This window comes from Nannobrachium achirus (genome assembly GCF_963921795.1).
Source record: "Nannobrachium achirus genome assembly, chromosome: 9".
NCBI lineage: Eukaryota > Metazoa > Chordata > Actinopteri > Myctophiformes > Myctophidae > Nannobrachium > Nannobrachium achirus.
The window spans coordinates 61649937-61677499 of NC_137818.1; the positions used below are offsets into that span (position 1 = coordinate 61649937).

Sequence of the window (27563 nt, forward strand, 5' to 3'; positions counted from 1 at the left end):
CGACGCCGGGGGTCACGAACTATGACCTTTAACAGAAGAAGAAAACCAAAACAAACACTTTATTATATTAAAAACAGCGGAGAACTTTGATAGAAATCCGCGAAATCTCCTCCAACGGCCCGCAGGAGGTAAGTGAAGATCCGCTGCTTTTTCTTCCCTCATTCAAAACGATAGGAAAAAGAAAAAGATCCAGCTCCACACCGTTAGCTTTTGGGACGGCTAGCCGAGGCGAGCTCTGCAACCTAGACCGACCCTGAAGCCTCAAAGCCCGGGTTGGGGTGTGAGAGACCTGTCGGTGTGTGGCTAGCAGCAGCTCTCTCTCTCTGTCTGCCCCTCAAAAAAGATCAGATTTAACAGTGCGTCACATTTGTCTTGTAGATCTGTTGTCTTGTAGATCTACTGCTAGATAGAAGAACCCAAATGTTCTAGATAAGTTCTAAGATAAAGAGCCAGACAGGAGAACAGACAGGACAGCTGCAGTTCACTGCTGCTCGGCTACAGAAGCTAACGTTAGCCTAGCTCCCTGCAAAGGCAGTGAACTCGACCCTTTTACCTTTGCCATCCCGGGGACAGGAACTGGATTTAATGCTTCTAAATAATAATGTACAAGTAACACTTTGTTGACATAATGGCGTTACACTTTTATTCCCACCATGTTGACATAGCTGTCAATATATATTTTTACACATATTGGTCTGATAAAGAAAATTTCTGTGATGCTTCTAATGAGGGCACTCTATCTATTATTGGCTGATTGCCAGACTCTCCATTTTGTCCACTGTTTTAATGGGAGAAAGTGTTGATTGATCCTCTGTCCGGCCAATCAGCAAACAACCCCCCCCCCCCTCCTCAGCCAATGGGGGCTGGTGATGATGTGGACATGAGGCAGGGCATTTATGGATCACCTTTCAAAGATCATTGTCACCAGTTCATAAAACAACAGCTATAAAGCAGGGGTCTTCAACAGGGGGTCCTCAGAGTGACTACAGGGGGTCCTCCAAATCTGTGTGATAGAAACGTTTTTCCTCCTTTTTTATATGCATGTACTTGAACCCTAGTATCCATATTCAGAGAACTTTAGCCAAAAATAGCAGATCTACAAGCTCACAACGCCTCGCGCTCGGCTATTTTTGGCAAAAGGTTTGGTGTAGAGGGGAAAAAGAGCAGACCAAGTACAGAGTGAAAGGTCAAGTTTATTAAGTATTGACGGTTCAAGTGGTTAAATATCTGATAACACAAATTGACATGAATCCAAAATACACTGATGATTGTGCTGTCAAACGATGAAGCTATATGGAATCTATGAACAGGTTGTGGGGGTCCCTGCTTCATCTGTCTCTCAACTAAGGGGTCCTTGGCCTGAAAACGTTGATTTGTGTTTTCAGATATTTAACCACTTGAACTGTCAACACTTAATAAACTTGACCTTTCACTCACCTTTTCCCCCACTACACCAAACCTCTTGCCAAAAATAGCAGATCTACAAGCTCACAACACCTCGCAGCACGTTGGCTAATGTTCTCAGAATATGGATTCTAGGGTTCAAGTGGTTAAAAGGAGAAAAAAGGTTTCTATCCACCTGTTTCCGCGAGAATTTACTGTAGCATTAAATTCCGGTTAACAGCAGACATACAAGCTCACGTCGCGTCGCAGATGCAACCGTTGTGAGCTTGTAGATCACTCTCGGCTGCGGCGCCGGAAGCTGCCTGCACATTCTGCGCAATGCACGATGGGATGTTGGAAAGTTGTGGATAGCACAAAGACTTGGAGGACCCCCTGAAGTAACTCTGAGGACCCCCTAGGGGTCCCAGACCCCCTGTTGAAGACCCTTGGTGTATACAGAGGTAGTTTGTCTATTTTCACAATATTTATCTATATCTATGGAACCGAGTCAAATGTACCGTCTACTATTCCAAGTTCTTGTCAGGGTGGGGGGTCCGAGTTCAAATATGATTAATTTGGGGGGGTCGCAGCCTAAATGGTTGGGAACCCTTGTTCTAGGAAGTACAGTATATAATACTGTATGTCATATACAGTATATGTATGCTGCACTTCTACGCCTCACACACATCTCTGGCATTCTTTCAAACAGACCTCGCCAATGACCTTACATCGCCATGACAACCAACCTGGAGACGCTTGCTCAGCAGAAAATGGCCACTGAGCAGGTGGTAGAGGTGAGTGTGTGTGTGTGTGTGTGTGTGTGTGTGTGTGTGTGTGTGTGTGTGTGTGTGTGTGTGTGTGTGTGTGTGTGTGTGTGTGTGTGTGTGTGTGTGTGTGTGTGTGTGTGTGTGTGTGTATTAGAGAGGAAGCATATTTTGTAAATGAACAGTCATAGAGAGAGAGAGAGCGATGCATGCACACATTTCCAATGGTTACATAGACTGTAAGATAATGATGAATCAAATCTATTGATTAGTCAGATTAACCATGTAAGCCCTTCGGCTCCGAAAACTAATGAAACAAATACTACATTTCTATATTCTATATCTCTCCCCCCCACGATCGATTATTATATTCAAATTGATTATTTTTCAAATCAATGAAATCGATTAGTTCGATTAACTGTCTATTAACCCAATGATGCGCACTCAAACTGGCTGTAGATGTGGTGTATTCTGTTTTTTCTTTTTTTTTTGCCTTCATGCCATGGAAACACCACAGTTTCAGCTAGGGCTGTCACGATATGACATTTTACATGACGATTAATTGTCATTCAAATAATTGCGATTAACGATTTAATTCTGTTTTTGTTGTTGACAATTACATTTCTGTTTGGCTTGTAGGCTTTGAAGTTGCACATGGTAGATACACATAACTCAAATATTACGGAAATTACTGACATATTTGACAACTTACTACTTAAAAAATAACATTGATAGTAGAAATAGCCGATCTACAAGCTCACAACAACGTTGTGAGCTTGCTGATCGGCTATTTCCACTATTTCTGACATTCACGATTATGACAAAATAATTGCGATCAGACGATTATGTCATAATTGTGACAGCCCTAGTTTCAGCGTCAGGTTCACAGTGACCCTTGCATCTCAGTGTTGTTGTCGTTTGCTTGACCAATTTCGGCTCTTCTGACCCTGCAAACAGAAGCAGATGTCAGACGTGTTAACAGTGTGCCTGCTGCAGATTATTTGATAGAATTGGACGGATTTGGAAATGTTGAAGGTTGTTGTAACTTGTATCGTCCTCTCCTGCAGATTCAGTGATGAGTGGTCCTCTGCAACACTTCCAGGTGATCTCCACCGAGCCCGCTTCAACACCACAGCGAATTCAGGTACAGTGCAACATTTATGCATCACAACAATAGTTAGGCAATGGCTTCTGTCATTGGTGAATCTTATTTGTCGATATGCCAATGGCAGTCAACAAGGTAAATATCGGACAATACTGATATACTGCCAATATATCGGTGCATCCCCAATATAGTATACTATAGTATACTATAAATAAATCAGACAATAGACCTGCAGGAGAAATATACAATGTTTACCAGATAGTAGCCTGACTTAATAATGAAAATAATTAAAAACTTCCTATCTATCCTATCTGCAGCCAATTCCAATCATCTTTCATCATCTTTTTGCCCATATTCCATCACATTCTGCTAACACCTGTGCAGTCAAATATCTGTACCTTGAATGAATCCCTCTGCACAGGTGTTAACAGAATGTGATAAAAGATGGTGAAAGATGATCTGTCTGACTGGGACTACCTAGAAAAGATGATAAAATCATATTTGGCTGGGAATGAGTTAAGATCCTACTTGCAGCAAGCGAAAAGGCTATCACAACGAACTAGTTGTAGAAAAAATGTTCTACTCGGGACTCGGGAGCGTAGCGTGCGATAGTTCGACGTCACATTTGTCCGACGCTGGTGAAATGCTGAAATCCAAATCTTTTCATGTGATATATTATATTTATTTGGCCACGGACCCCCATCTCAAAATATCTAGTTCCAGGGACCACCCAGAAGCAAAATTTGAGTTACAAACGTTCGCTTTGAAAATACATTTAGTCAAAGATTTGCACAAATTTTTACGACTTTTAAAAAAAATAGCAGATCTACAAGCTTGCAGCGCGGCACTCGGTGCCGCGCTGTGAGCTTGTAGATCTGCTATTTTTCACTGGTTAAAGCATTCAATAATTCTAGGCCTAACTTAATCCATTACAACTCTTCAACTCAATTATCGATGAATGGTTAAGACGGTTGCGTCTTCCTTCCTCTTTGCTGTCAGATTGTAACTGAGCAGCAGGCGGCTCAGAAGTTCCAGATAGTGACAGCGATGAACCCGTCCGGCGCTGCCAAGCAGCAGCAGTTCATCCTGACCACTGCAGATGGCGCTGGCGCGGCCAAGGTCATCCTGGCCTCCCCTGACAGCCACACCACCACCAAGCAGCTCATCTTCACAGCTGCAGACGGCCGCCTCATGCCTGGCAGGATACAGGTACGCAATAGTCTACAGCAGGGGTCTTCAACGTTTTCTGGCCAAGGACCCCTTAGCTGAGAGAGAGAGATGAAGCAGGGACCCCCACAACCTGTTCATAGATTCCATATAGTTGCATCGTCTGACAGCACAACCATCAGTGTATTTTGGATTCATGTCAGTGTGTGTTTTCAGATCTTTAACCACTTGAACCGCATCAATGCTTAATAAATTTGACCTTTCACTGTACTTAGTCTGCTCTTTTCCCCCTCCAAAGCTCTTTGCCCGAAAATAGCCGATCTACAAGCTCACAACGTCTCGCAGCGTGAGGCGCTGTGAGCTTGTAGATCTGCTATTTTTGGCTAAAGTTCTCAGAATATGGAGGCTAGGTTTCAAGTGGTTATTATAAAAAAGGGTGAAAAAACAAGTTTCTATCACACAAAGATTTGGAGGACCCCCCGTAGTAACTCTGAGGACCCCCTAGGGGTCCCGGACCCCCTGTTGAAGACCCCTGGTCTACAGTATGATACTGGTTCTCAGTGTAGGGTCCAGGGACTTAATGGGTCTGTAACTCAGAGTGTAAAATGGAATGAAATCGACCGGTATAGGGGTCCATTTGTACACTCTCACAACAGGGTAGATTGGGGTCCCAGAGAAAAGAAATTGATTCAAATGGGGGCCGGTGGCCTGATGCATATCAATCTGGGGGTCCTTGAAATTAAAAAGTGTGAGATTCATTGGTCTAAAACAGGGGTTCCCAAATGTTTTTGTCTCAGGGCACCCTCTAAATATTGTTTTAATCCGAGGCACCCCTACATTTTCACTCCCAGCACCTTATATTTATAGCATATCGTCGTTGTCGGGTGGAAACCTTGTATGTCCAAAACCGTTTTGTATTTGTATTTGTATTCTATAAAATGTACTAAACTAGTGAAAACAGCAGATCTACAAGCACACAACACCTCGCTGTGTGCTGTTTTCTCTAGTTTTGTGCAAGAGTCTTTCTTGTATGATGAAGCAGGGCTTTACTTTACCAAAAGACGTACACATTTGAAACTTGGAGATACGAGGTTTCTGCCCGACAATGACGATATTTTAGTGATTATTTGAGGAAAACGTTGAGATAATATCCAGTTTGGTTAGAAATTACTGAAAATAACTTTGTACTTCAAGTTTAAAATGATACTAAATATTTTTTCAAGTGTCCATAAATTCCAAATATTATCAAATGATCTCGCGGCACCCCTGGACTGCCGTCGCGGCACCCCAGGGTGCCCCGTCACCCACTTTGAAAACCCCTTCTCTAAAACCACGTCATAGCGTAGCACGATACGATCTGGTATTTGTGGCTGCAGGCGTTTGTGTTTCTGGTGTGTACTACTTTTGTTCTTGACACCTTAAAGCTGTGCCAACAGTGATACTAAAACTGTATTAATAATAAGGACTTGGGATTAGAGAGGAGATTGTTTGACTGTACCTTTATCCTTGTACCCTTTTCCCAGATTGTCACAGATGCGGCGTCGATGGAGCGCTTGCTAGGACAGGCGGGGGATCTGAACCGACCGCAGCCGGTGGAGTACTGTGTGGTGTGCGGAGACAAGGCTTCAGGTACGTCCGGCTTCACATACTGAACACACACACTGCTTGCACGCTTGTTAGCTCACGTACAGCCCGATTAAGGTGCCGGCTACACAGAGCTGGATATTTCGGAAGCTAGACATTTGCTAGACATTTTTTTGTGCGGTTGGGGCTTGCAGCCACACAAAGCTGGATATTTTTGAAACCGGTGTGTGGAGAGTGGAGACATTGAAAAATATCCGATTCACTGGATCCGTGTAGACATGGAACCCGGATATCTCTGAAGACTTAACTGTGTGTGTGCTTGTCCCCCTAGTGGAGGTCTGGGGACTCAGATTATTTTAGACCTAGATATCTTTGTCGTGTAGACCTAGATATTTTTCTATGTGGATATCTGAAAAACTGGGATATATGAAATATCCAGCTCCATCTGGCCTAGGCCTAAGGCTTGAGACTACCAATAGATTGTTTGCACTGGTGTGGCTAACTTTCTTAATTAGTTGCACCGCCCCAAAAATGTGCACTGCGTGGTGCGACAATAACATATTTTAAGTGTTATCTTTTCTGTCAGCTTCCATAAATTTCTCATTTCTCAAAACAATATTTAAGTGATTGTAAACTGGAATAACGGTAGCGTGCCAAGTTTAAAGTTTCACTTATTTCTATGGTATTTTGATTTGAACCTTTTATAGGTCAACAGGGGTCAGACATGTCACTACTTGTGGCAGGCAAAGGGCACTGTTCACTGTGGCCTCATAAGATTTGGTGATTTCCTTGAACAACTACAACAATTGTATTTAACCTGGAAGATCCGTCTTTAAAACAACACATATGCACAGTGACTAGGGGTGGGCGATATGTGTGTGGAAAAATACAATATCACGATATTCTTCCAAGCCGTATCACTATACACGATCTTATCACGATTCTTTTTCATGTTGGTTTTTATTGTTATTTTTCAAGTTACTTAACAGTACAACCACCTATTAAGGTAACAAAACATAACATTTAGACCAGTGTTCCAGGGACTAAATTGACCCTTATAAGTGTGTAACTCTGACAGTATACAAATGGAACCAAATGGACCCTTATGGGTCCATTTGGTTCCATTTGTATACTCTCAGAGTTAAGGGGAGACCGTGACATTTTAAAGTTTGAGAACTACAGATTTAGACCAAAATGCAGGTTTAAATGGATTCTGCAATGCATCTCTGTATTAACACTTCAACAGGATTTTTTACAAGGCTCCCTCATTGTATCACGATATATACGATACCTCTGAAAAGGCATATTGTGGAGACATTGTATCGTCTCAACGATATTTATCACCATATCGCCCACCCCTAACAGTGACTCCCACACATCCATTCCATGTGTGTGTTCAGGGCGTCACTACGGTGCAGTCAGCTGTGAGGGCTGTAAAGGCTTCTTCAAGAGGAGTGTGAGGAAGAGCCTGACCTACAGCTGCCGCAGCAAACAGGACTGCATCATCAACAAACATCACCGGAACCGCTGCCAGTTTTGCCGGCTGAGGAAGTGCCTTGAGATGGGGATGAAGATGGAGTGTGAGTTTGTGCCATCCCAGGATCACGCATTAACACGTTCAATTATAGTCCACTGTTACAGCCGCTAGTAATTCGTCACGGTCGGGCGCGGCAGTCGTATTTTCTTTCACCCAGACGCACATTATGGTCCGTAGAGAAGGGCTTGTTTTGACCAATAACGTCATCTGGAGTTAGATTACTAGATACATCAATGTTTGTGATTTCCTGATCACGTCATTATGATTATGTCATGATTATGTCATCTCCCAATGCCGATGGGAATTTGAGTTTTTGCATCAGTCGCGGGTGCTAAAGACTGCCCACGGTGCCATGGCATTGGTCCAACATGTTGTTCCTACATCCCATTAGTCCGAATCTGGTGAATGTTAACTATGCCTAAACCTAACCCTAACCTCAGTAAAACTATGCCTAAACCTAACCCAAACCCTAACCCTAACCTCAATAAAACTATGGCTAAACCTAACCCTAAAACCTAACCCTAACCAAAGTAGGACTATTGAGATGTAGGACTAATGAGATGTCCCCCCGCCTGCTACGGTTTTACCTTGAAAAGAGGGGAACACAGAGATCTCCGTCCTCGGCACGAAAATGTGTTAAACTTTCCAGATGTTCAAGTAGACCCTGATCCAGAAACGTGATTTATATGAGGGGTTCTCAAAGTGGGTGACGGGGCACCCTGGGGTGCCGCGACGGCAGTCCTGGGGTGCCGTGAGATAAATTGATAATATTTGGAATTTATTTGGACAATTTGGAAAATATTTAGTATTATTTTAAACTTGAAGTACAAAGTTATTTTCAGTCAGTTCTAACCAAAATGGCTATTATCTCAACGTTTTCCTCGCAACATAATCACTAAAATATCGTCACTGCCGGGCAGAAACCTTGTATCTCCAAGTTTCAAATGTGCACGTGACACGTCTTTTGTTAAAGCAAAGCACTGCTTCATCATACAAGACTGTCGCACAAAACTAGTGAAAACAGCAGATCTACAAGCACACAACGCCTCGCATCATGCTTGTAGATCTGCTGTTTTCACTAGTTTAGTACATTTTATAGATGATAAATACAAAATTGGACACGGTTTTGGACATACAAGGTTTTCACCTGACAACAACGATAACGAACAAAACAGTTTGGGAACCCCTGATTTATACTGTTTGTGTTTACCATATATATTCTTTGTTATATTATTGGTGTGGACAGCTGTACAGAGCGAGAGGAAGCCCATTGACCTTGTGCCCAGAGAGAGACACGCCAACTGTGCTGCCTCAACCCAGAAGATCTACATCCGTAAAGACCTCAACAGCCCTCTCATCGCAACGCCAACCTTCATCTCTGACACAGACACAGAAGGCTCACGGTAAAGTGATATTTAACCTCCAATCCAGGATGTTTTTTTGGAGCGGTGAAAACGCTCCCAATAGACAGGTATATCCGTGGGTATGTGGGTGGGTGGCTGGGTGGCTGGCTGGGTGGCTGGCTGGGTGGCTGGCTGGCTGGCCGTGTCCGTAGTCTGGCAATACCTTGAGTGGCCACACACAACACACTAGTTAAAGGAGGGGCGCTGTTTTGTGCAGGCCAGGCACACTCACCTCAGCACTCACTCACATGTGCAAGGAACACACACACACACACACACACACACACACACACACACACACACACACACACACACTACGCACGCACGCACACACAAACGCGCGCGCGCGCACGCACACACACACACACACGCGCGCGCACGCACACACACACACACACACACACACACACACACACACACACACACACACACACACACACACACACACACACACACACACACACACTCACTACACAAACGCACGCGCGCACACACACACACACACACACACACACACACACACACACACACACACACACACACACACACACACACACACACACACACACACACACACACACACTACACAAACGCATGCACACACGGCCCGCCCCCCACACTCTCACACACACACTACACAAACGCACGCACCCCCCCCCCCCACACACACACACACACACACTACGCACGCACTCACACACACACACACACACACACACACACACACACACACACACACTACACTACACTACACAAACGCACGCACCCCCCCCCCCCCCCCCCCCACACACACACACACACACACACACACACACACACACTACACAAACGCATGCACACACGGCCCACCCCCCACACTCACTCCAAAAACAAGCAACACACACACAGAGGGGAGAAGCCACGGTTGCCAGATTCTGTGAGTGAAACAAGCAAACAGGTCTATGAAAACGAGCCCAAAGGTTTCACCACTTGACCTATATTACATTCGCTATTTTCTAAAAGCATGTTGAAAGCAAGCCACATAAGCAACTATACTTCAGAAACAAGCCCAAATAAAAGCAATTCGCAACTAGAGACTTTACAGGAAAAGAAGACCAAAGTCACTTATAATGAGCAAACCTGGCAACATTGTTGACATTCCTCAGTAACGACACAGTGTTATCTTAAAGTCAACAAACACCACTGGGACCAAGCAAGCATCGACAACTCATCTTCATTATTCACTCATACACAACCACATGCAGGAGGACATTTGGACAAGGACCTTTCTCTGCAGCTACCAGAACAAAAAACTTTTTGTTTTTTACTTTTGTGCGTAAAAGCACAAAAGTATTGATATCAAAATGTACTTAAAGTACCAAAAGTAAAAGTACTCATTGTGAATGTCCCATTTCAAGTGTATACAAATATTTTTAATGGCAAATCTACAAGCTCACAATGTGAGCTATTTAAATGGCCAAATATATATAGGCTACAGCTGAAGTGGTTAATGTATGATTTGTATAAATCAAAATCTACAAACTAACTAATAACTATCAAGTTTTGTAATGAATGTAGTGGAGTAAAGTTCGGATCCGAGATTTAGTGGAGTAAAAGTATCAGTTGGGAATTACTGGTCTTTATTTTATCTTATTTTATTAATGTAGGTCCTATTTCATTTTGCATACACTTTGCACTGTTCTATGTCTGCATATACTGCACATATTAAAGGGTTAGGGTTAACACAAGTTAAATGCTACACTTTATGAAAAATTACATTGACTCGTTGATTTTTTGTGTGACTCATAAAATGTCCCTGGGACCCATCTGAAAGACCCCTCTTGAGTCCCGGGACTCATTACATTAAAAAGCTAGCAACATCACTGTGTTATAGATCTAGGACAGAATTCATAGATTTAGAACACATAGAATCAAAAACATAGACCTGGAACTGCTCAAATTCACCGCTCCACTTCGAACCGAGGTTTGATTTTTTTTTATTTAATTGATGTTCTATCCATCTGTATGGTAGCTGTACAGATGGATAACATAGTATCATGGTCACAGTTGAAAGAGGTTGATCCGTTGGAACACAGGTTCTTTTAAAAGTAATAGTTATGGACATACAAGGTTTCCACCTGACAGTGGCGATATACGCTATACAGTGTTAGCAGCTTACATGACTAGACTATAATGTCAATAAGAAATATTGTTTGATACATTTAGAAATATTAACGAAACAAAACTTTCACCCCAAATCCAAATCTGATCCACTCAGATAGGGAACTCTTAGGCCCTTGGGACTTTTAAATCCATGCTAGTTGCTAGAACAGCAGCGAGAAAACAGTCATGCCATTGTTCCAATATGAATGACCACCCTGAAGACTTGGTTTGCCTCTGAAATGCAGTTTGTTTTTTTATCTATTTGTTTTCCAACCAGTTTTAGCTACAACATCTGTCAGATAGTCTCTATTAAGCAAAGCATTTAGAGACTGGCATGGTGAGTATGGTTTGTCGATGCCATTTTCACTCTGCTGGATCGCTGAATGCATACTATGGAGTATGGAAGTGTGACGCTAGATGATCTGCCGTCTTTGTTCTAGTTCAAACACATTTTAAACCAGTAAGACTCCCTAATCTGGAGATAAGCGACCGTCAGGTCAGCAGTGTCCAAAAATGTGTTTGGAAAAATCGGCCTGATGGTGGCGCTAAATGGGACAGATCCATGTTGATGACATGACTCTAGACGTACTGCGTACTAGGGCTGGGTTCGGTAACCGCCGTATCGCGGTATACCGCGGCCTACCGCGGTGTCAGGGTCCTTACCGCGGCCAAAAAAGACAAAAAATAGGCTATTTTTATTGAGAACGAGCGAGTTATAAAACGGGGGAGAAGCGAGGACCGCATGCGCTCCATGCCGCTCTGCTCTGGGCCGCGTACCACAGGTTTGGAACAATTGGAAGCTTGGCCCGTCACATTGAGAGTCGGAGACACAGTGGACACTGGAGCAGTGCAGTAGCCTCGTAGCCTCAGCAGCGTTAAACTTTCTCCATAATCCACACGTCACAACTCACACAAGTATGTTTATACATACCTTGTGGCCGTTTCTGTTTTATTCATATGGGCGGAGCGCGAGGACTAAAACCGAAAATGAAACCAGCGCTAGACGTGAGTACTTTTACAGTAGCGCGTGTGCCCGTCGTTGTTCGACTACAACCTTTTCTGTCAAGTCTGGTAACCTGCTTACTATGTTTATATCACCATTCAATCAATGCGATTTGAGACGTCAGTTTACATAATCACAGACCGTACACAATCACTATACCCGTCTCATCTGGTTTGTTCACCAGCGTGCAGTACATGTCTGAAGCCCCAGTAGCGTCAGTTCAGCAAAAGCTAAGGTATGGCAACATGACTTGTGTCTTGCACGCGTGCCCTCGCGCGCGTGCAAGACACCAGTCATGTTGCCATACCTTAGCAACAGGCACGATGAAAAGTACATTTTATTATTTCCCCCTGTAGCCTAGGTATGGCAGGTGCCATAGCTTGCCATACCCAATTGCCTCTGTAGCCTACGTTACTAAAGTAACCCGACACTGCAAAGATCTACAAGCTCAGAACGTGTTGCAAACGCGACGCGTTGTGAGCTTGTAGATCTGCTACTTTCAAAAGCCAGACCCACTGTGCTGTACGGGGAACTCGAGCAGTCGGGCTTATAGGACTGTGGAGCGACGAATTTTGGGCAGATGATAGGAATATTTTCTCTTATCGCCGAACCTTAATTAATAGATACGGGGGTGCGGTAATTACCGCAATACCGGCGGTAAATGGGAGGATGGTAACCGCGATAACAAAATGTTGATACCGAGCCACCCCTACTGCGTACCGCTTTGCGTGATTTTTAGGGCGAAATCTGTAGGAGCACTGGAGCAGTGTCCAAAAATGTGTTTTGCAAGAATCAGCGTCATGGTGGCGCTAGAAAAGGGCCATGTGAGAAATGAGGGGTGGAGGTTGTGGTTTGGCAGCCAATGATATCTTACTGCAGGAGAGGGAGACACCATGCAGGAATGAATCCTGGACTGCTGTTCTAAACAGCTGGGTTGTGGTTTCTTTCCCCATCTTTAAGTTGTCTGTGTCGCACCTCACTTGTTGAAGATTTAGAGATTAAAATGGTTCAATTCGTCCGGGAGCCGTCACATATTGCAATATGTTTTGATACTGACATGTAGGGCCGTCACGATTATGACATTTTACATGGCGATTAATTGTCTCTCAAATAATTGCGATTAACGATTTAATTGTGTTTTTGTCGTTGACAATTACATTTCTGTTTGGCTTTTTTAGGCTTTGAAGTTGCACATGGCAGATATGACACATAACCTAAATATACAAAGACATTACTGACATATTTGACAACTTTATACTTAAAAAAGAACATTGATAGTGGAAATAGCCGATCTACAAGCTCACAACGCGTCGCGATGCGACGCGTTGTGAGCTTGTAGATCTGCTATTTCCACTCTTTTTGACTTTTTTCAACATGGAAACGATTATGACGATTATGTCAAATAATCGCGATCAGACCATTATGTAATAATTGTGACAGCCCTACTGACTGATTATTGCTGTGTCTCCCATGCAGATCCAGTCTGTTGGAACAGGGAATGCTAGTGAACATCCAGCAGCCTCTCATCCAGGCTGACGGAACGCTGCTGCTAGCCACCGACTCAGAGGTACAGCATCTAACTTTGTGTTATGCCTAAACGTGTGAGAAAGAAATCAAGATGACAATCTTATTTTTTTGTATTGCAAAATCTATGTTTGCACTCCACTCACATCCCTCTCTAAAGCACATGTTTCAATTAGACCCTCAGTACCATCAAGCTTATTAAGGCACTGGTTATATACCACTATTACAGTATGTTAAATTATATTGATGCAATTATGTTTTTGCTAGTGACGCGTTGTGAGCTTGTAGATCGGCTATTTCCACTATCAATGTTCTTGTATAAAGTTATCAAATTAGTATAAAAGAATAAAAATGTCGGTAAATTCTTTGTATATTTAAGTTACCGGTATGTGTCATAATTGCCTTGTGCAACTTCAAAGCCTAAAAGCCAAACAGAAATGTAATAAACAATTAAATTGTTAATGGCAATCATTTGAGTGAGAATTAATTGTCATGTAAAATGTCATAATCGTGACAGCCCTATACGTGGGACACTGTTTCTGACAGCCAGTAACATTCCAAGTCTCTTAAAGGTGATACACCATGAAAATTCACTTTTCCTATTTTAAAACCTTTTTTTGGGGTCCCACTAGCACCTTCTATCCTCACAAAGTCCCATTTCAGACCGTTGTGTCTTTCTCTGGTTTTGGGAAGGTGGAGGTTAAAAGCATCCCACGGGTTCTCAAAACAGGCTGTCCAGATTTGCTGCCGTTTGTGACGTCATAAACGGCCGTTTTTTAAGATTTTTTTTCAAAAAGATGGTACTGCAGCTGAAAATGCTCTGAGAGCCATTCAAAAATGAGAGGCTCTCTATTCAGGAGTGGTAATTTAGCCTCAAACCTTTTTGAAAAACGTTTTTGGGACATAAACAATATGACATAAATACTTTTTAAATGCATGGTGTATCACCTTTAAAGTGGGCTAATCCTTTGCATGGCTACATAATGTTGTGTCCCCTCCAGATGGAGTCAGGGCAGGGGGGCCTGGGGACACTAGCCAGCGTGGTGACATCCCTAGCCAACCTCAGTGACTCACTGAAAGACAACGTAAACAATGGCGATACCTCAGACAACCAGCGGGAGGAGCAGTCTGCCAGCGAGATTACACGGTCAGTTAGTTGGCAGTACTGTGATGAACACCTTTCAAGTTGATGAACACTGTTGTGTTGTCTCTATTAAGAGTCACAATGGCTGTGCCCGCGCTGGTACAGGGGCTGCACCGCGACTCAGCGTGTCACGTATGCCTTGATGTGTTACAAATGTTTGTATATATGTTTTGAATACATGACTGCTGTGTCGTAAGACAAATTTCAGTGTGAACTGACAATAAAGTACTATATCATATCATATCATATCAATCACATACTACATACACACTTCTATTTTACAAAATAAACTCAGCACAAAAAGAAAGGAAACTTGACTCCGGTCGATTATATCTCCCCTTTAATAATACCAATTTTTCACATCATTTTTATTGTTGATTCGTCACCTTTACAACGAGGTAAGCATCAGGCATTCGTGGAATGAGCACCACAGCCAAACGTGTGGGTAGCGCCGACCCAAAATTTGCCAACATTCGGTCCATTATATCCCCCCTTTAATTATGCCAAATGGTATTGTGTTTGATATCATTGTTATCGTTGATTTGTCCCGTTTACAACGAGGTACAGCTTGTAAGCATCTGGCATTCGTGGAATGAGCAACACAGCCCAACGTGTGGGTAGCACCCCTCCAAAAATGGTCAAAATGGCCTGTTCTTTTGGTGTTCACCGTTGTTGCTTGGAGCATTAAATGATTGCACTCTCCCACAGTAATAAGGAAAAGAAAACAACAACACATATTGGCTATTTCTACACTTTGTTAATGTTAAGCTCAGTGTCAGGGAAGCCCAAAACGAGAGTAAATGTCAGCAGAACAATTTGGTATTATTATTGCAAGCCATTTGGGCAAAATATCGGTCGGCGCTACCCACACATTTGGCTGTGTAGCTCATGCCTTGAATGCCTGATGCTTAACCCTAACCCATTACCTCATTGTAAAGGTGACACATCACAGATAAAAACGATATAAAACACAATACAATTTGGTATTATTAAAGGGGAGATATAATGGACCGATGTCAAGTTTCCTTTCTTTTTGTGCCGAGTTTACTTTAGAGTGCAACTTTTGAGGGCATACACATAGTGGACATACTTATCTGGCCACACAGAATGTTGGGAAAGTGCCCCATCTTGTGACAAAGCAGAGGTACTACACCTACATGTGCCTGTTCATCAATTTGTTTAGCAGTTAAACATTGTTTATTGGACAATGGTTTCAGCAAATAACTACGTTCTAGATTTGTTTAATGGAAGAGTAATTGATGTTACGCCATGTTGTCAGACCAGCATTGCATACCGTAATATTTCCCGAATTTAGTGAACTTTACACGTGCTATTGAATGATATCACAGGCTATTGAGTGGTTGCTAAGCTTTCAGCCATATTAAGCAAGTCTCACATACTGATTTGACATACTAAACCAGGAGTCTTCAACAGGGGGTCTTGGACCCCTAGGGGGTCCTCAGAGTTACAACAGGGGGTCCTCCAAATCTTTGTGTGATAGAAAAAAAAAGTTTCTCCTTTTTTATATTAACCACTTGAACCCTAGCGTCCATATTCAGAGAACTTTAGCCAAAAATAGCAGATCTACAAGCTCACAATGCCTCGCAGCTTGTAGATCAGCTATTTTCAGCAAAGAGCTTTGGTGTAGAGGGGAAAAAGAGCAGACTGTACTTAGTACAGAGTGAAAGGTCAACTTTATTAAGTATTGACGGTTCAAGTGGTTAAATATCTGAAAACACAAATTGACATGATTCCAAAATACACTGATGATTGTGCAGTCAAAAGATGAAACTATATGGAATCTATGAAGAGGTTGTGGGGGTCCCTGCTTCATCTCTCTCTCAGCTAAGGGGTCTTTGGCCTGAAAACGTTGAAGACCCCTGTACTAAACAGTATGTTAGTACCAAATAATTGTGGATGTGGCCATGGATATTGTGTGTGTGTGTGTGTGTTCCGTGCATGTGAGTTTGTATTCACCTGCATTATACTTTTGGGTGTGATTGTCATGTGTGTCGGTGTCTTACACACAGTGCCTTTGACACCCTGGCTAAAGCCCTGAACCCATCAGAAACAGGGGTGGGACAGAGCCTGGCCGCTAAAGGGGAGTGCGAAGGTGGAGCCACCATCCAGCTGATCAGCCACGATCAGGACAGTCCCATCATCGAGGTGGAGGGGCCACTGCTGACTGACACGCACATTGGCTTTAAGGTGGGCAGGCAGTCAAAATCATAAGTAGACAACGGTAAATTAATGTAGTATGCTTCAGTCTTAATTGTTTTGTTAAACCATTTAGGCCTAGAATTATTGAATGCTTTAACTATTGAAAAATAGCAGATATACAAGCCCACAGCGCGGCACTGAGTGCCGCGCTGCGAGCTTGTAGATCTGCTATTTTTGAAAAAGTCGTGAAAATGTGTGCAAATCTTTGAATATTATGTACTTTTTAAAGCGAACGTTTGTAACAAAAATTTTGCTTCGGGGGTCCCTGGAACAACATATTTTGAGATGGGGGTCCGTGGCCAAATACATATCAGTTTGGGGGTCCTTCACATGAAAAGGTTTGAGAACCACTGACATAGTAGTCTCTCAAGAACAGACTAACTGAGCTCCAGTTGAGTGAAAAGGACCTTTTCTTTGACGATGGCTGGCCAGATTGCTGACATAGAAACATAAGGTTTTTCAAAAAACCTTAGAAGGATTCAAAAGACACTTATAGAATCGGGTCAAAATTCGAATTTTCATGATTTTTCAAAAATAGCAGATCTACAAGCTCGCAGCGCGGCACTCGGTGCCTTGTATATCTGCTATTTTTCAATAGTTAAAGCATTAAATAATGATACACAATAATGTGTACCCATTCTAAATGGGTTAAAATAAGTAGTAAATGGCTCTATGCTATGATAGACCTCATTGATATAAAGAGTGTTTGTTCAGTAGGAGTCTCCCTGTCTCTTCAGCTCTTTTTAGAAAACGGAACCTGCTTTTTCAGGTCAGGATGCCAATTTGATCCAATGAGGAGAGAGAACTCGCAAAGGACACAGATTGAGCAAGTGAAATTGGAAGTGGTGACACAAAGTAATTGGCAGAAACTCCAACAGTATAACATTTAAGCAGTACTCTCTCCTGATTAGCTGATCAATAATTGTAACTCCACCGAAAATGTATTTTCTGTTTATTACAGAGGGACTAACGTATTGAACACAATACACTCTGTAGTGTTTTAACCTTTTAACACACTCCTTGTTTTAACCAAATGATATCACTTACCGTACCTTTTAAAGCTGCCACATTCTCCAACAAGGAAGAACGAACAAGAACCTTTTTTTTTTTTGCTTTGGCAGGTCAATAAGAACAGAATTATGTCATAAGAACTTTGCCAGTGCCTTGACGTCGTTCAGTTCAGCAGTTCTTGCAGATTTCTTAACTAGTCACAGCTTTTTGCAAAACACATTTTTGAACAGTGCTCCTACAGAATTTGGCCTAAAATCACGCAAATTGGATGGCAAATCACAACCTCCGCTCCTGATTTCTCTCATGCCCCTCTCCTAGCGCCACCACCAGGCTGATCTTTGCAAAACACATTTTTGAACACTGCTCCTACATATTTTGCCCTAAAATCACACAAAGCGGTACACAGTATCTCTAGTCATGTCATCAATATGGATTTCCCATATTCCCTCCTGATTGGCTACGATTGCCTTCTAAAGTATGTGTATGCGACGTGGCGGTCGCTTATCTCCTGATTAGGGAGTCTTACTGGTATTCTTTCTTCCAGTAACATATGATGGATGAACACTTTTGAAGGAAGGTTGTCTGAGGATGTTAGGAGGTACACACCTCTATAATCCCCCTCTGAACGACTCCAAACACAACCAGATGGCAGTTAATTAATGGAAAGAGATGGCACACACTTTGCACAGCGCGTCTGCCAGTACAAGCCGTGAAATCTTCGGGGCAAATGACACCAAAGCATGTTGGAGATTGATATAAACAATGGGCAAATAATCTGTGGTTAAAACCACAGTTCTAGAGTTTAAAACACCTTTGTCCTCGATACTGTCTTGCTTCCCGAGAAGACCTGCCCGAGCTGAAAAAGGGTTCTACGTCGTTTTGTCATATGCTGTAGGCTTTAAATAATGAAAGCAGGGTTCCCACGGTCACGAAATTCCTGGAAATATTTTGAAATTAGAAAAATATTTTTCCAGTACTGGAAAAGTTTTGGAATTTATCAAGGGTCCTGGAAGGAGCTATGCATTGTCTTTGGTTATTGATTTTGTTAATACCTCTGAAATGACAAATTAAACATGGGCCAAATTGTCAAATATTAGAGGCAGAAATTGTGAAAATAGCCGATCTACATTTGCGAGGCGTTGTGAGCATGTAGATCTGCTATTTTCACAATAGAACCGTGTTATACAAAATTCCTCAACTCTTAATGCTCGTCAGGGTGCCGGGTCCCCAGTTAAAACATGAGTATTTCGGGGGTCACAGCCTGAAAAGGTTGAGAACCACTGGCATACACTATCTGTCTTTGGGCATTGTGCATAGGAGTAAGCAACCTATTATTGAGCTGAATTATTGTTATATAGTCCTGGAAATTGGGTTAAATATTCTGGAAAAGTTTTGGAAATTAATTGGTAAAAATGTGTGGGAACCCTGTGAAAGTTTATTTGTCTTTGGACCATTTTGACTCTCTCACTTTAATCTCGTTTCCTCCAGTTGACCATGCCCAGTCCAATGCCTGAGTATCTGAACGTGCACTACATCTGTGAATCCGCGTCCCGCCTCCTCTTCCTCTCCATGCACTGGGCCCGCTCCATCCCTGCCTTCTCTGCCCTCGGGTGAGAAGAACGCACTTGGCACGAATGACACTTAAACCACTTTCAATCTGCCGTCCCTATTTTTGGCATCATCATTGTAGGCGGGAAACAGCGGATCCACAAGCTGTTCCGTTGCTTCACAATGTGTTGTCAGCTTGTGGATCGACTGTTTCCGCTTGGGTGTGTGAGCGCACTCTGCACAAAGACACTTTTAATTATAACTTGTAGCCAGTAGCGCAGACAGCTTCTCTTTTGTGTTATGTATAACTTTGTACCCACGTTATGGTTCCTTTATCCCATTTAGGCCTAGAATTATTTAATGATTTAACTATTGAAAAATAGCAGATATACAAGCTCATAGCTCAGCACCGAGTGCCGTGCTGCGAGCTTGTAGATCTGCTAAAAAAAATCGTGAAAATTTGTGCACATTTTTCAATATATTTTTTTCAAAGCAAACCTTTGTAACTCAAATCTCTGCTTCTGGGGGGTCCCTGGAACAACATATTTTGAGATGGGGGGGGGGGGGGGGTCTGCGGCCAAATAAATGTAATTTTGGGGGTCCTTGACATGAAAAAGTTTGAGAACCACTGATTTAGAGGAAGGATTTAGAAGTCGGGTCAAAGATGTTCAAAGATTTGCACACATTCTCACGATTTTTCAAAAATAGCAGATGTACAAGCTCGCAGCGCGGCACTCGGTGCCGCGCTGCGAGCTTGTAGATCTGCTATTTTTCAATAGTTAAAGCATAAAATAATGGTTAAAGTGGTTAAAATCTAACGTGACTCGGGCACGTTCCCGTTATTTGAAGGTTATTCACCTCTGTCTCACTCTCTCTCTCTCTCTCTGTGTTTCTCTCTCAGCCAGGAGGTGAACACCAGTTTGATACGAGCCTGCTGGAACGAGCTCTTCACTCTGGGTCTTGCTCAGTGTGCTCATGTGATGAACCTCTCCACTATCCTAGCTGCCATTATCAACCACCTGCAGAGCAGCATCCAGGATGGTAGGACGGCCTTCAGACCTCATAATGACTGAGTTATACTGTATTGAGTGCATTTATATGCAAATTGCACACTCTGCCGATCTCACCCCAATTATTCGGGCAGTGCACCCGTCAGTGAAATGGGCATGTATACACCGTTATCTGATTTCCACAGTCTTAATCAGGGTAAAAACTGAGTGTTTTTACGCAAACTTTGTGTTAACGCTTTCTTAACACTTCTGTTGCCTATGACAGTCCTCACCGTCATTTAAAGGGTTAATATCATGGTGCTGTAAATACAGTAAATATATTATGACTTACTATACGGCTCCGTGGTCCACTGTGCATCGGTAAATCCCGCGACTTGTTTACAACACACGTTGGGCATGCAGCCGTGCACGCAAAGTGAACGTCCTCCATAGTAAATCCATTGAGAGGCCCATAAAGAGACTTCATTTACTCAAAAAGAGACATTTTGATCCCAAGGTTGGCATGTTTACAGTACAAACTGCACTCGGCTGGGCATGGCCATGACACTTTTCTGGGCCCACATTGTCATGTGACTAGATGACGTAAACGTTGAAGTCAAGTGATAATCCATCTGCGCAAAAACAACCCCGCCCGGCCCTTCAAAATAATAGCAGCGGCCTACGGAGGAAACGGCACCAAGGCACCAAGCATCCCTTCAAAGTAAGAGGCAGTAGAAGTGTTAATGTGCCACAAGAAGTAACAACTTCACTTGAACCTCATATAGGAAGTACAGTATCAGCAAACCTTTACGTTAACCCGGATTATTAACTACATTAATGTTATGTACTGTAAATGCTTCAGTCAAATGATTGGCACCCTGTTTATTCCCATGGGAATACACTTCTTTTGTTTATTATGCATTCGAACAGCTGCTTTATGTAAGCAAACTACTTGGTCAAATAAAGGCCCGACTTTCTCTCTGTCTCAGACAAGGTTTCTGGGGAGAGGGTGAAGCAGGTGATGGAGCACATCTGGAAGTTGCAGGAGTTCTGTAACAGCATGACGCGAGTGGAGACGGACGGCTACGAGTTCGCCTACCTAAAGGCTATAGTGTTGTTCAGTCCCGGTGAGTACAGTGTGTTTGAAAAGACAAGTGCCTTGATCGGGGTCCATTGAGCACTTTCAACCTGGTGTCCCTGGTTTTGCATGTCATGTCATTATAGGGCTTAAGGTGTCCCCACAATAGCGCAGTAGTTGTCAACCTTTTCAGGCCCGACCCCCAAAATAATCATAATTTAACTGGGGACCACCCATCCTGACGAGCACTAAGAGTTGAGGCATTACATTTTTTATAACACGGTTCTATTGTGAAAATAGCCGATCAACGCCTTGTAACGCGAGGCGTTGTGAGTGTGTAGATCGGCTATTTTCACAATTTCTGACTCTAATATTTGACAATTTGGACAATGTTTAATTTAGAGGTATTAAAAGTGCAGGTACCCTCTTTACACTTAAACGTTATGCTGGTTTGTTTACTGTTGAGTTAGAAAAAGATGTTGCACATTAAGTTAACCATCTCTGGACCCCCCCTAAATAATTTGGGGACCCCCCTTGGGGTCCCGACCCACAGTTGAGAACCACTGCACTAGAGCATAATTACCCTGATTTGGGGGCACATGTGCCCCTCCCTACAATTACAGAGGTGTTCCCCATGTGAGGCTGTACGGAGCAGATTATCTGCCTGCATTATTCTGTAGTGTGAGGTGTTCACTGTTCACAGACAAAGGGCCCTGTCTTCCACCCACCACAAGAGGATGCTAAGGTGCAGCGCAAATTATAGTCGGTATTTTTCAACTGACGCAGATGTCTTTTTTTAAGCCCAGCGCCCATGTGTTTTTTTTTAGATGAATGTTGTTCTCCATCTTGTTTCAATGAATTGAATACACGGTATCCCAATGGAAATAATCCATAGTGCATATATTTTTAGCAGACCCTGTGCTGTTTTGCAAACTGTTAATAAAGTATTCAATCAGTCAATCACTCAGAAAACAAATGATTTTGCACCCATCCAGCACCCGTATCTTACACACACAGGGGCCTTTTCCACCAAAGAACCTTGGTTCCAGAACCAGTGCCGGTTCAACTTTCTTGGAACCTTGGTTCGTTCTTGAGAACCGGCTTGCGTTTCCACCAGATTGAACCAGAGCCATTGTCCCCCAGTTCAGATGGTGGTTCACTGGAAAAACCAAGGATTCTGTGGTTTCAGTTCGGAACCAACTTTTACGGTTCGGAACCAACTCCGGTTCTCGGTGGAAAAGCACAACTCTGGTTGATCCCATAGGCGGGAGAAAGAACCGGAACCGGTTCTTTGCCGGTGGAAAAGGCCCCACAGAGAGAAGAGTCAAAAAGCAATTGCGCTTGAGACCCACGTTGACCTGCTCCAAAGTCTAGCACTAGGAGCAACAAAGAGAGCGAATAATTTTAGCCCAGGGGTCTTCCACAGGGGGTCTGGGACCCCTATGGGGTTCTCAGAGTTACTACAGGTGGTCCTTCAAATCTTTGTGCGATAGAAACCTTTTTTTCTCCTTTTTTTTATTAACCACTTGAACTCTAGCAGCCATATTTGGAGAACTTTTGCCAAAAATAGCAGATCTTCAAGCTCACAACGCCTCGCAGCCGCCTTGTGCTGCGAGGCGTTGTGAGCTTGTAGATTGGCTATTTTCGGCAGAGAGCTTTGGTGTAGAGGGGAAAAAAGCAGACTAAGTACAGAGTGAAAGGTCAAGTTTTTTTAAGTATTGACGGTTCAAGTGGTTAAATATCTGAAAACACAAATTAACATGAATTCAAAATACACTGATGATTGTGCTGTCAAACGATTAAACTATATGGAATCAATATACAGGTTGTGGGGTCCCTGCTTCATCTCTCTCTCAACTAAGGGGTCCTTGTCCTGAAAATGTTGAAGACCCCTGGTCTAGCACTAGGCATAACAAAGAGAGCGAATCATTTAGCAATTTAAAAATGCAACTCCTGTGGCAGTGACTGAACTATTGAACAAAACTACTGACTGAACCAGCATGATACGTTGACCATTTCAGAGAATGGCTATTGTGTGTGCCACTCACCAGACCACCCAGGCTTGGATAGCAGCAGCCAGATTGAGAAGTTTCAGGAGAAAACCCTAATGGAGCTTCAGGACTATGTGCAGAAGACCTATCCAGATGACACGTACAGGTACATCGCTTTCTACCAAAACCTACAAAACTACAACCCACCCTCTGAGCCATGGTGAATGTAAGCCATTTACCATGAGAGGGAGTGGGTTGTTGGCTGATTTACCACTGTTTCAGGGTTGTTGCACGAGGCGAAGCCAACAACCCATGACCCTCGAATGGTAAATTGCTTTTCTACCACTTCTACCATATAAATGAAAGAAAACACAGTTGTAACTTGCAAGGTAGGTTATTTAGTTACAATCAACTGCAACACAACAGTGGGCGGGGTCCATGAGCCAACTCAAGGTTGTTGACTGATTTACCACTGTTTTAAGCCAATCAGAATCCAGTATCTGAACACGTGACCACACAAAGTGGTAGAACCTAAAGCCTAATTCAGACCAAAGATTTGCTAAGAGAACTTTAGCCAGAAATAGCAGATCTTGAGCTTGTAGATCGGCTATTTTTGGCAAAAGTTTGGTGTAGAGGGGAAAAAGAGCAGACTAAGTACAGAGTGAAAGGTCAAGTTTATTAAGTATTGACAGTTCAAGTGGTTAAATATCTGAAAACCCAAATTGACATGAATCCAAAATACACTGATGATTGTGCTGTCAAACGATGAAACTATATGGAATCTATGAACAGGTCGTGGGGGTCCCTGCTTCATGTCTCTAAGCTAAGGGGTCCTTGGCCTGGAAACGTTGAAGACCCCTGGACTAAACCGTTTCAAGCCTGATTTGTACTTTGTTGTATGGAGGTAAAGCATGCCGAAAATAGCCAATCTACTGTACAAGCTGACAACAAGCTTGTATATTGGCTGTTTATGGCGTGCAACACCCTCGTACGGCGGGATTAAGCATTATGTAGCTGCATTCTGAATGACCCCTAAGCAATCATTGTTATAAGTTCTTCCTGGATAGATCAGAAGAAATGATCTTTTATGTTGTCCAGTGTTGTTTTTGACAGCAAATTTTGATTTAGTTTTGTTTTAGTCAGTCTTTTAAATAAAATGTCATTTAGTTTTAGTCATAATTTAGTCACCTGAAAAGTATTAGTTTTAGTCTAATTTTAGTCGACTAAATATCATAAGATTTTAGGCGACTAAATCTACAGTTGATTTAGTCGACTAAAATGTATTTTGGCAGGCCTTGATGGCATCGTAATGACTGATTTTACTCTTGGTTGTGTGCTGAAAATAGCAGATCTACAATAGGGATGTTAATCGACGCATTATTTGCGAATCGACGCGTCGCGGCCGAAAATCAATGCGTCGATCGACTTTTTTTCACTTTTTTTCCTGCTAAGCAGCAGCTGAGAGGAGAGCACAACGGCGCATTACTTTAAGCAACACAACTTATGCAGCTGCATCCATCAGAACTGGCATCAAAGCCCTAATAATAATTGCTCTTCCTTGCGTTGGCAGCACAGAGTCTGTTCTCTAGAGACTAGAAGCGGAGTGACAAAGTCCATGGAACGTAGTATAGTGGGAACGCTCTGGCTGCCGTGGCTATCACCCCAGGCTGGTGTATCAATGTGGAGCTTTTGTCTGCCCCGCTCTCCTTCCCCGACCGCGTCCACGGGTGTTTCGCATTAACGACGAGTAATGTATTTTGTGTTGTATTATTGTCAATAATACAATCATCCCTAATCTACAAGCACAAGCTTGTAGATCGGCTATTTTCAGCACGCAACACCCTAACATTTTAGTCTAGTTTTTATTTTGTTGACGAAAGTGTCAATATATTTAGTCTTAGTTTTAGTCATCACAGCTTAGTTTTTGTTTAGTTTTCGTCAGTGAAAAAAAACACAGTCGACAAACATTTTTCGTCATAGTTTTAGTCAACACTGATTTAGTCACAGTATTATGAAAAATCACTAGTTTACGGGTGTAAAAGAGAGGGTGAATTATTTTTCGCACATACCGGTACTCCCAAAGTAACTATCTCCTGTGCAAGTGAGAGACAACGCATAGCAGCACATATCAAACATGTATTTTTCTATAGTGATCACTGATAATGCAGAGGAGTGTATTCATAGTAGAGAGACAGGAAACTGAGGCCAGAGAGAGGAGGAAATTGCAAAATGGGACCACGTGCGTATGTGTGTGGTTGATGGACTATCTATTCATCTACCGGCAACTAGGGCATTCACCAAATATTCGAATATTCGAATGTTCGAATATCAAAGTTACTATTCGACGTTGTCCACCAAAGTCAAATATTCGCTTAGTTTTTTTTATTATTATTATTTTGTCTTTAAAAATATATATATATTTCTTCATGGTTTATAAAGCTTGGCTAGATAGGAAGGCATAAGAACCCTGACAAGCACTTGGAATTGTAGGTATTACATTTAATTTGACTCGGTTCCGCAGATAAATATTGTGAAAATAGCAACGCGAGGCGTTGTGAGCATGTAGATCTGCTATTTTCACAATGTTCGCCTCTTGTTTACTTAAAATTTGACAGTTTCGCCAGTCCTGTCGAATATTCGACTATTCGAATACTTTGAGTTCGAATAATTCGAATACTAAAAATCACTATTCGTGAATGCCCTACCGGCAACCAGTGTTGATTTTGGATTAGGGTTAGGGTAAAAACTAAGCTGTGATGACTAAAACTAAGACTAAATATATTGACAATTTCGTTGATAAAATAAAAACTAGACTAAAATGTTGAGGAGGGACTAAAATGTTGGGGAGACGTTTGGTTGCTCCTATGTTGCGTGCTGAAAATAGCCGATCTACAAGCTCACAACGCGTCGGTAGATCTGCTATTTTCAGCAACCAAGTGTAAAATCAGTCATTACGATGCCATCGTGGCCTACCAAAAATACATTTCAGTTGACTAAATCAACTGTAGATTTAGTCGCCTAAAATCTGAATGAGTCAACTAAAACTAGACTAAGGCCCCGTACATACGGCAACGCTCTGTAGAGAAAACGGCGAGGTCCCGGGATATTTCCGTTGCGCTTTGTCTTTTTATCAAGCGTTCATATGAAGCCGAAATGATGTAGTGTCCATGTCACCGTGTGTGCAAGAGAAACGCAAGAAGGAACAACGCATGCTAAGCTTTTTCTCTCCTACTAATATAGACAGAAAGCCCTTCTTTGCATTGAGCCTTGCTGGTTGAGTGGTTAAGGAATTGCTTTTACGATCCAACTGCCCTGGGTTAACGTCCCACTCGGTCTTTTCTTTCCCCTTTTTTTTTCTCGACGATAAAGTTATTATTATTATTACATTATTCACATAACTCGGTAACGGCGCTGAATCGGCTCATCGCCTCCGTCATGGATAATAATGCGTTGTTCCTTCTTGCGTTTCTCTTGCACACACGGTGACGTGAGGGGAGAGAGGAGTCAGCTTTTCCTCCCAAATCTGCGGATCCAGATCGTTCCGTTTTTAACCCCCGAAAATGCCGTTGTTGTCTGAACGGAAGGCCTATCTGACTTTTCTTTTTGCGTAATTCTCGTTGCCAAAACGCAGTGTGAACGGCGCCTAAAACTTAAAACTTTTCAGGTGACTAAATTATGACTAAAACTAAAAGACATTTTATTCAAAAGACTATGACTGAAACTAAATCAAAATTTGCTGTCAAAAACTACACCGCCGGCAACCCATTCTAAAGCCATGTTTGTGTGGTTTCTCAGATTAACGCGGATCCTGACGCGACTCCCGGCCCTGCGTCTGATGAACTCCAGCATCACAGAGGAGCTCTTCTTCACGGGATTAATAGGTAACGTCTCTATAGACAGCATCATTCCCTACATCCTCAAGATGGAAAATGCAGAGTACAGCAGCCCAGACCCCGACGCTACGGACTGA

At 42.7% G+C, this 27563-nt stretch overlaps 1 protein-coding gene across 1 annotated transcript; it reads left to right on the plus strand.

Moving 5' to 3' along the window:
• nr2c2 (nuclear receptor subfamily 2, group C, member 2) lies at positions 1-27563 on the plus strand (the record flags this gene model as incomplete). Its single annotated transcript, XM_080733939.1, has 15 exons — positions 1-128; positions 2093-2177; positions 3250-3291; positions 4252-4461; positions 5943-6048; positions 7404-7583; positions 8787-8943; positions 13565-13655; positions 14614-14759; positions 16787-16964; positions 19476-19597; positions 20437-20576; positions 21514-21651; positions 23654-23759; positions 27389-27563. The coding sequence occupies exons 2-15, from the start codon at positions 2118-2120 to the stop codon at positions 27561-27563; spliced, it is 1851 nt and encodes a 616-aa protein (XP_080590065.1). The 5' UTR covers positions 1-128; positions 2093-2117.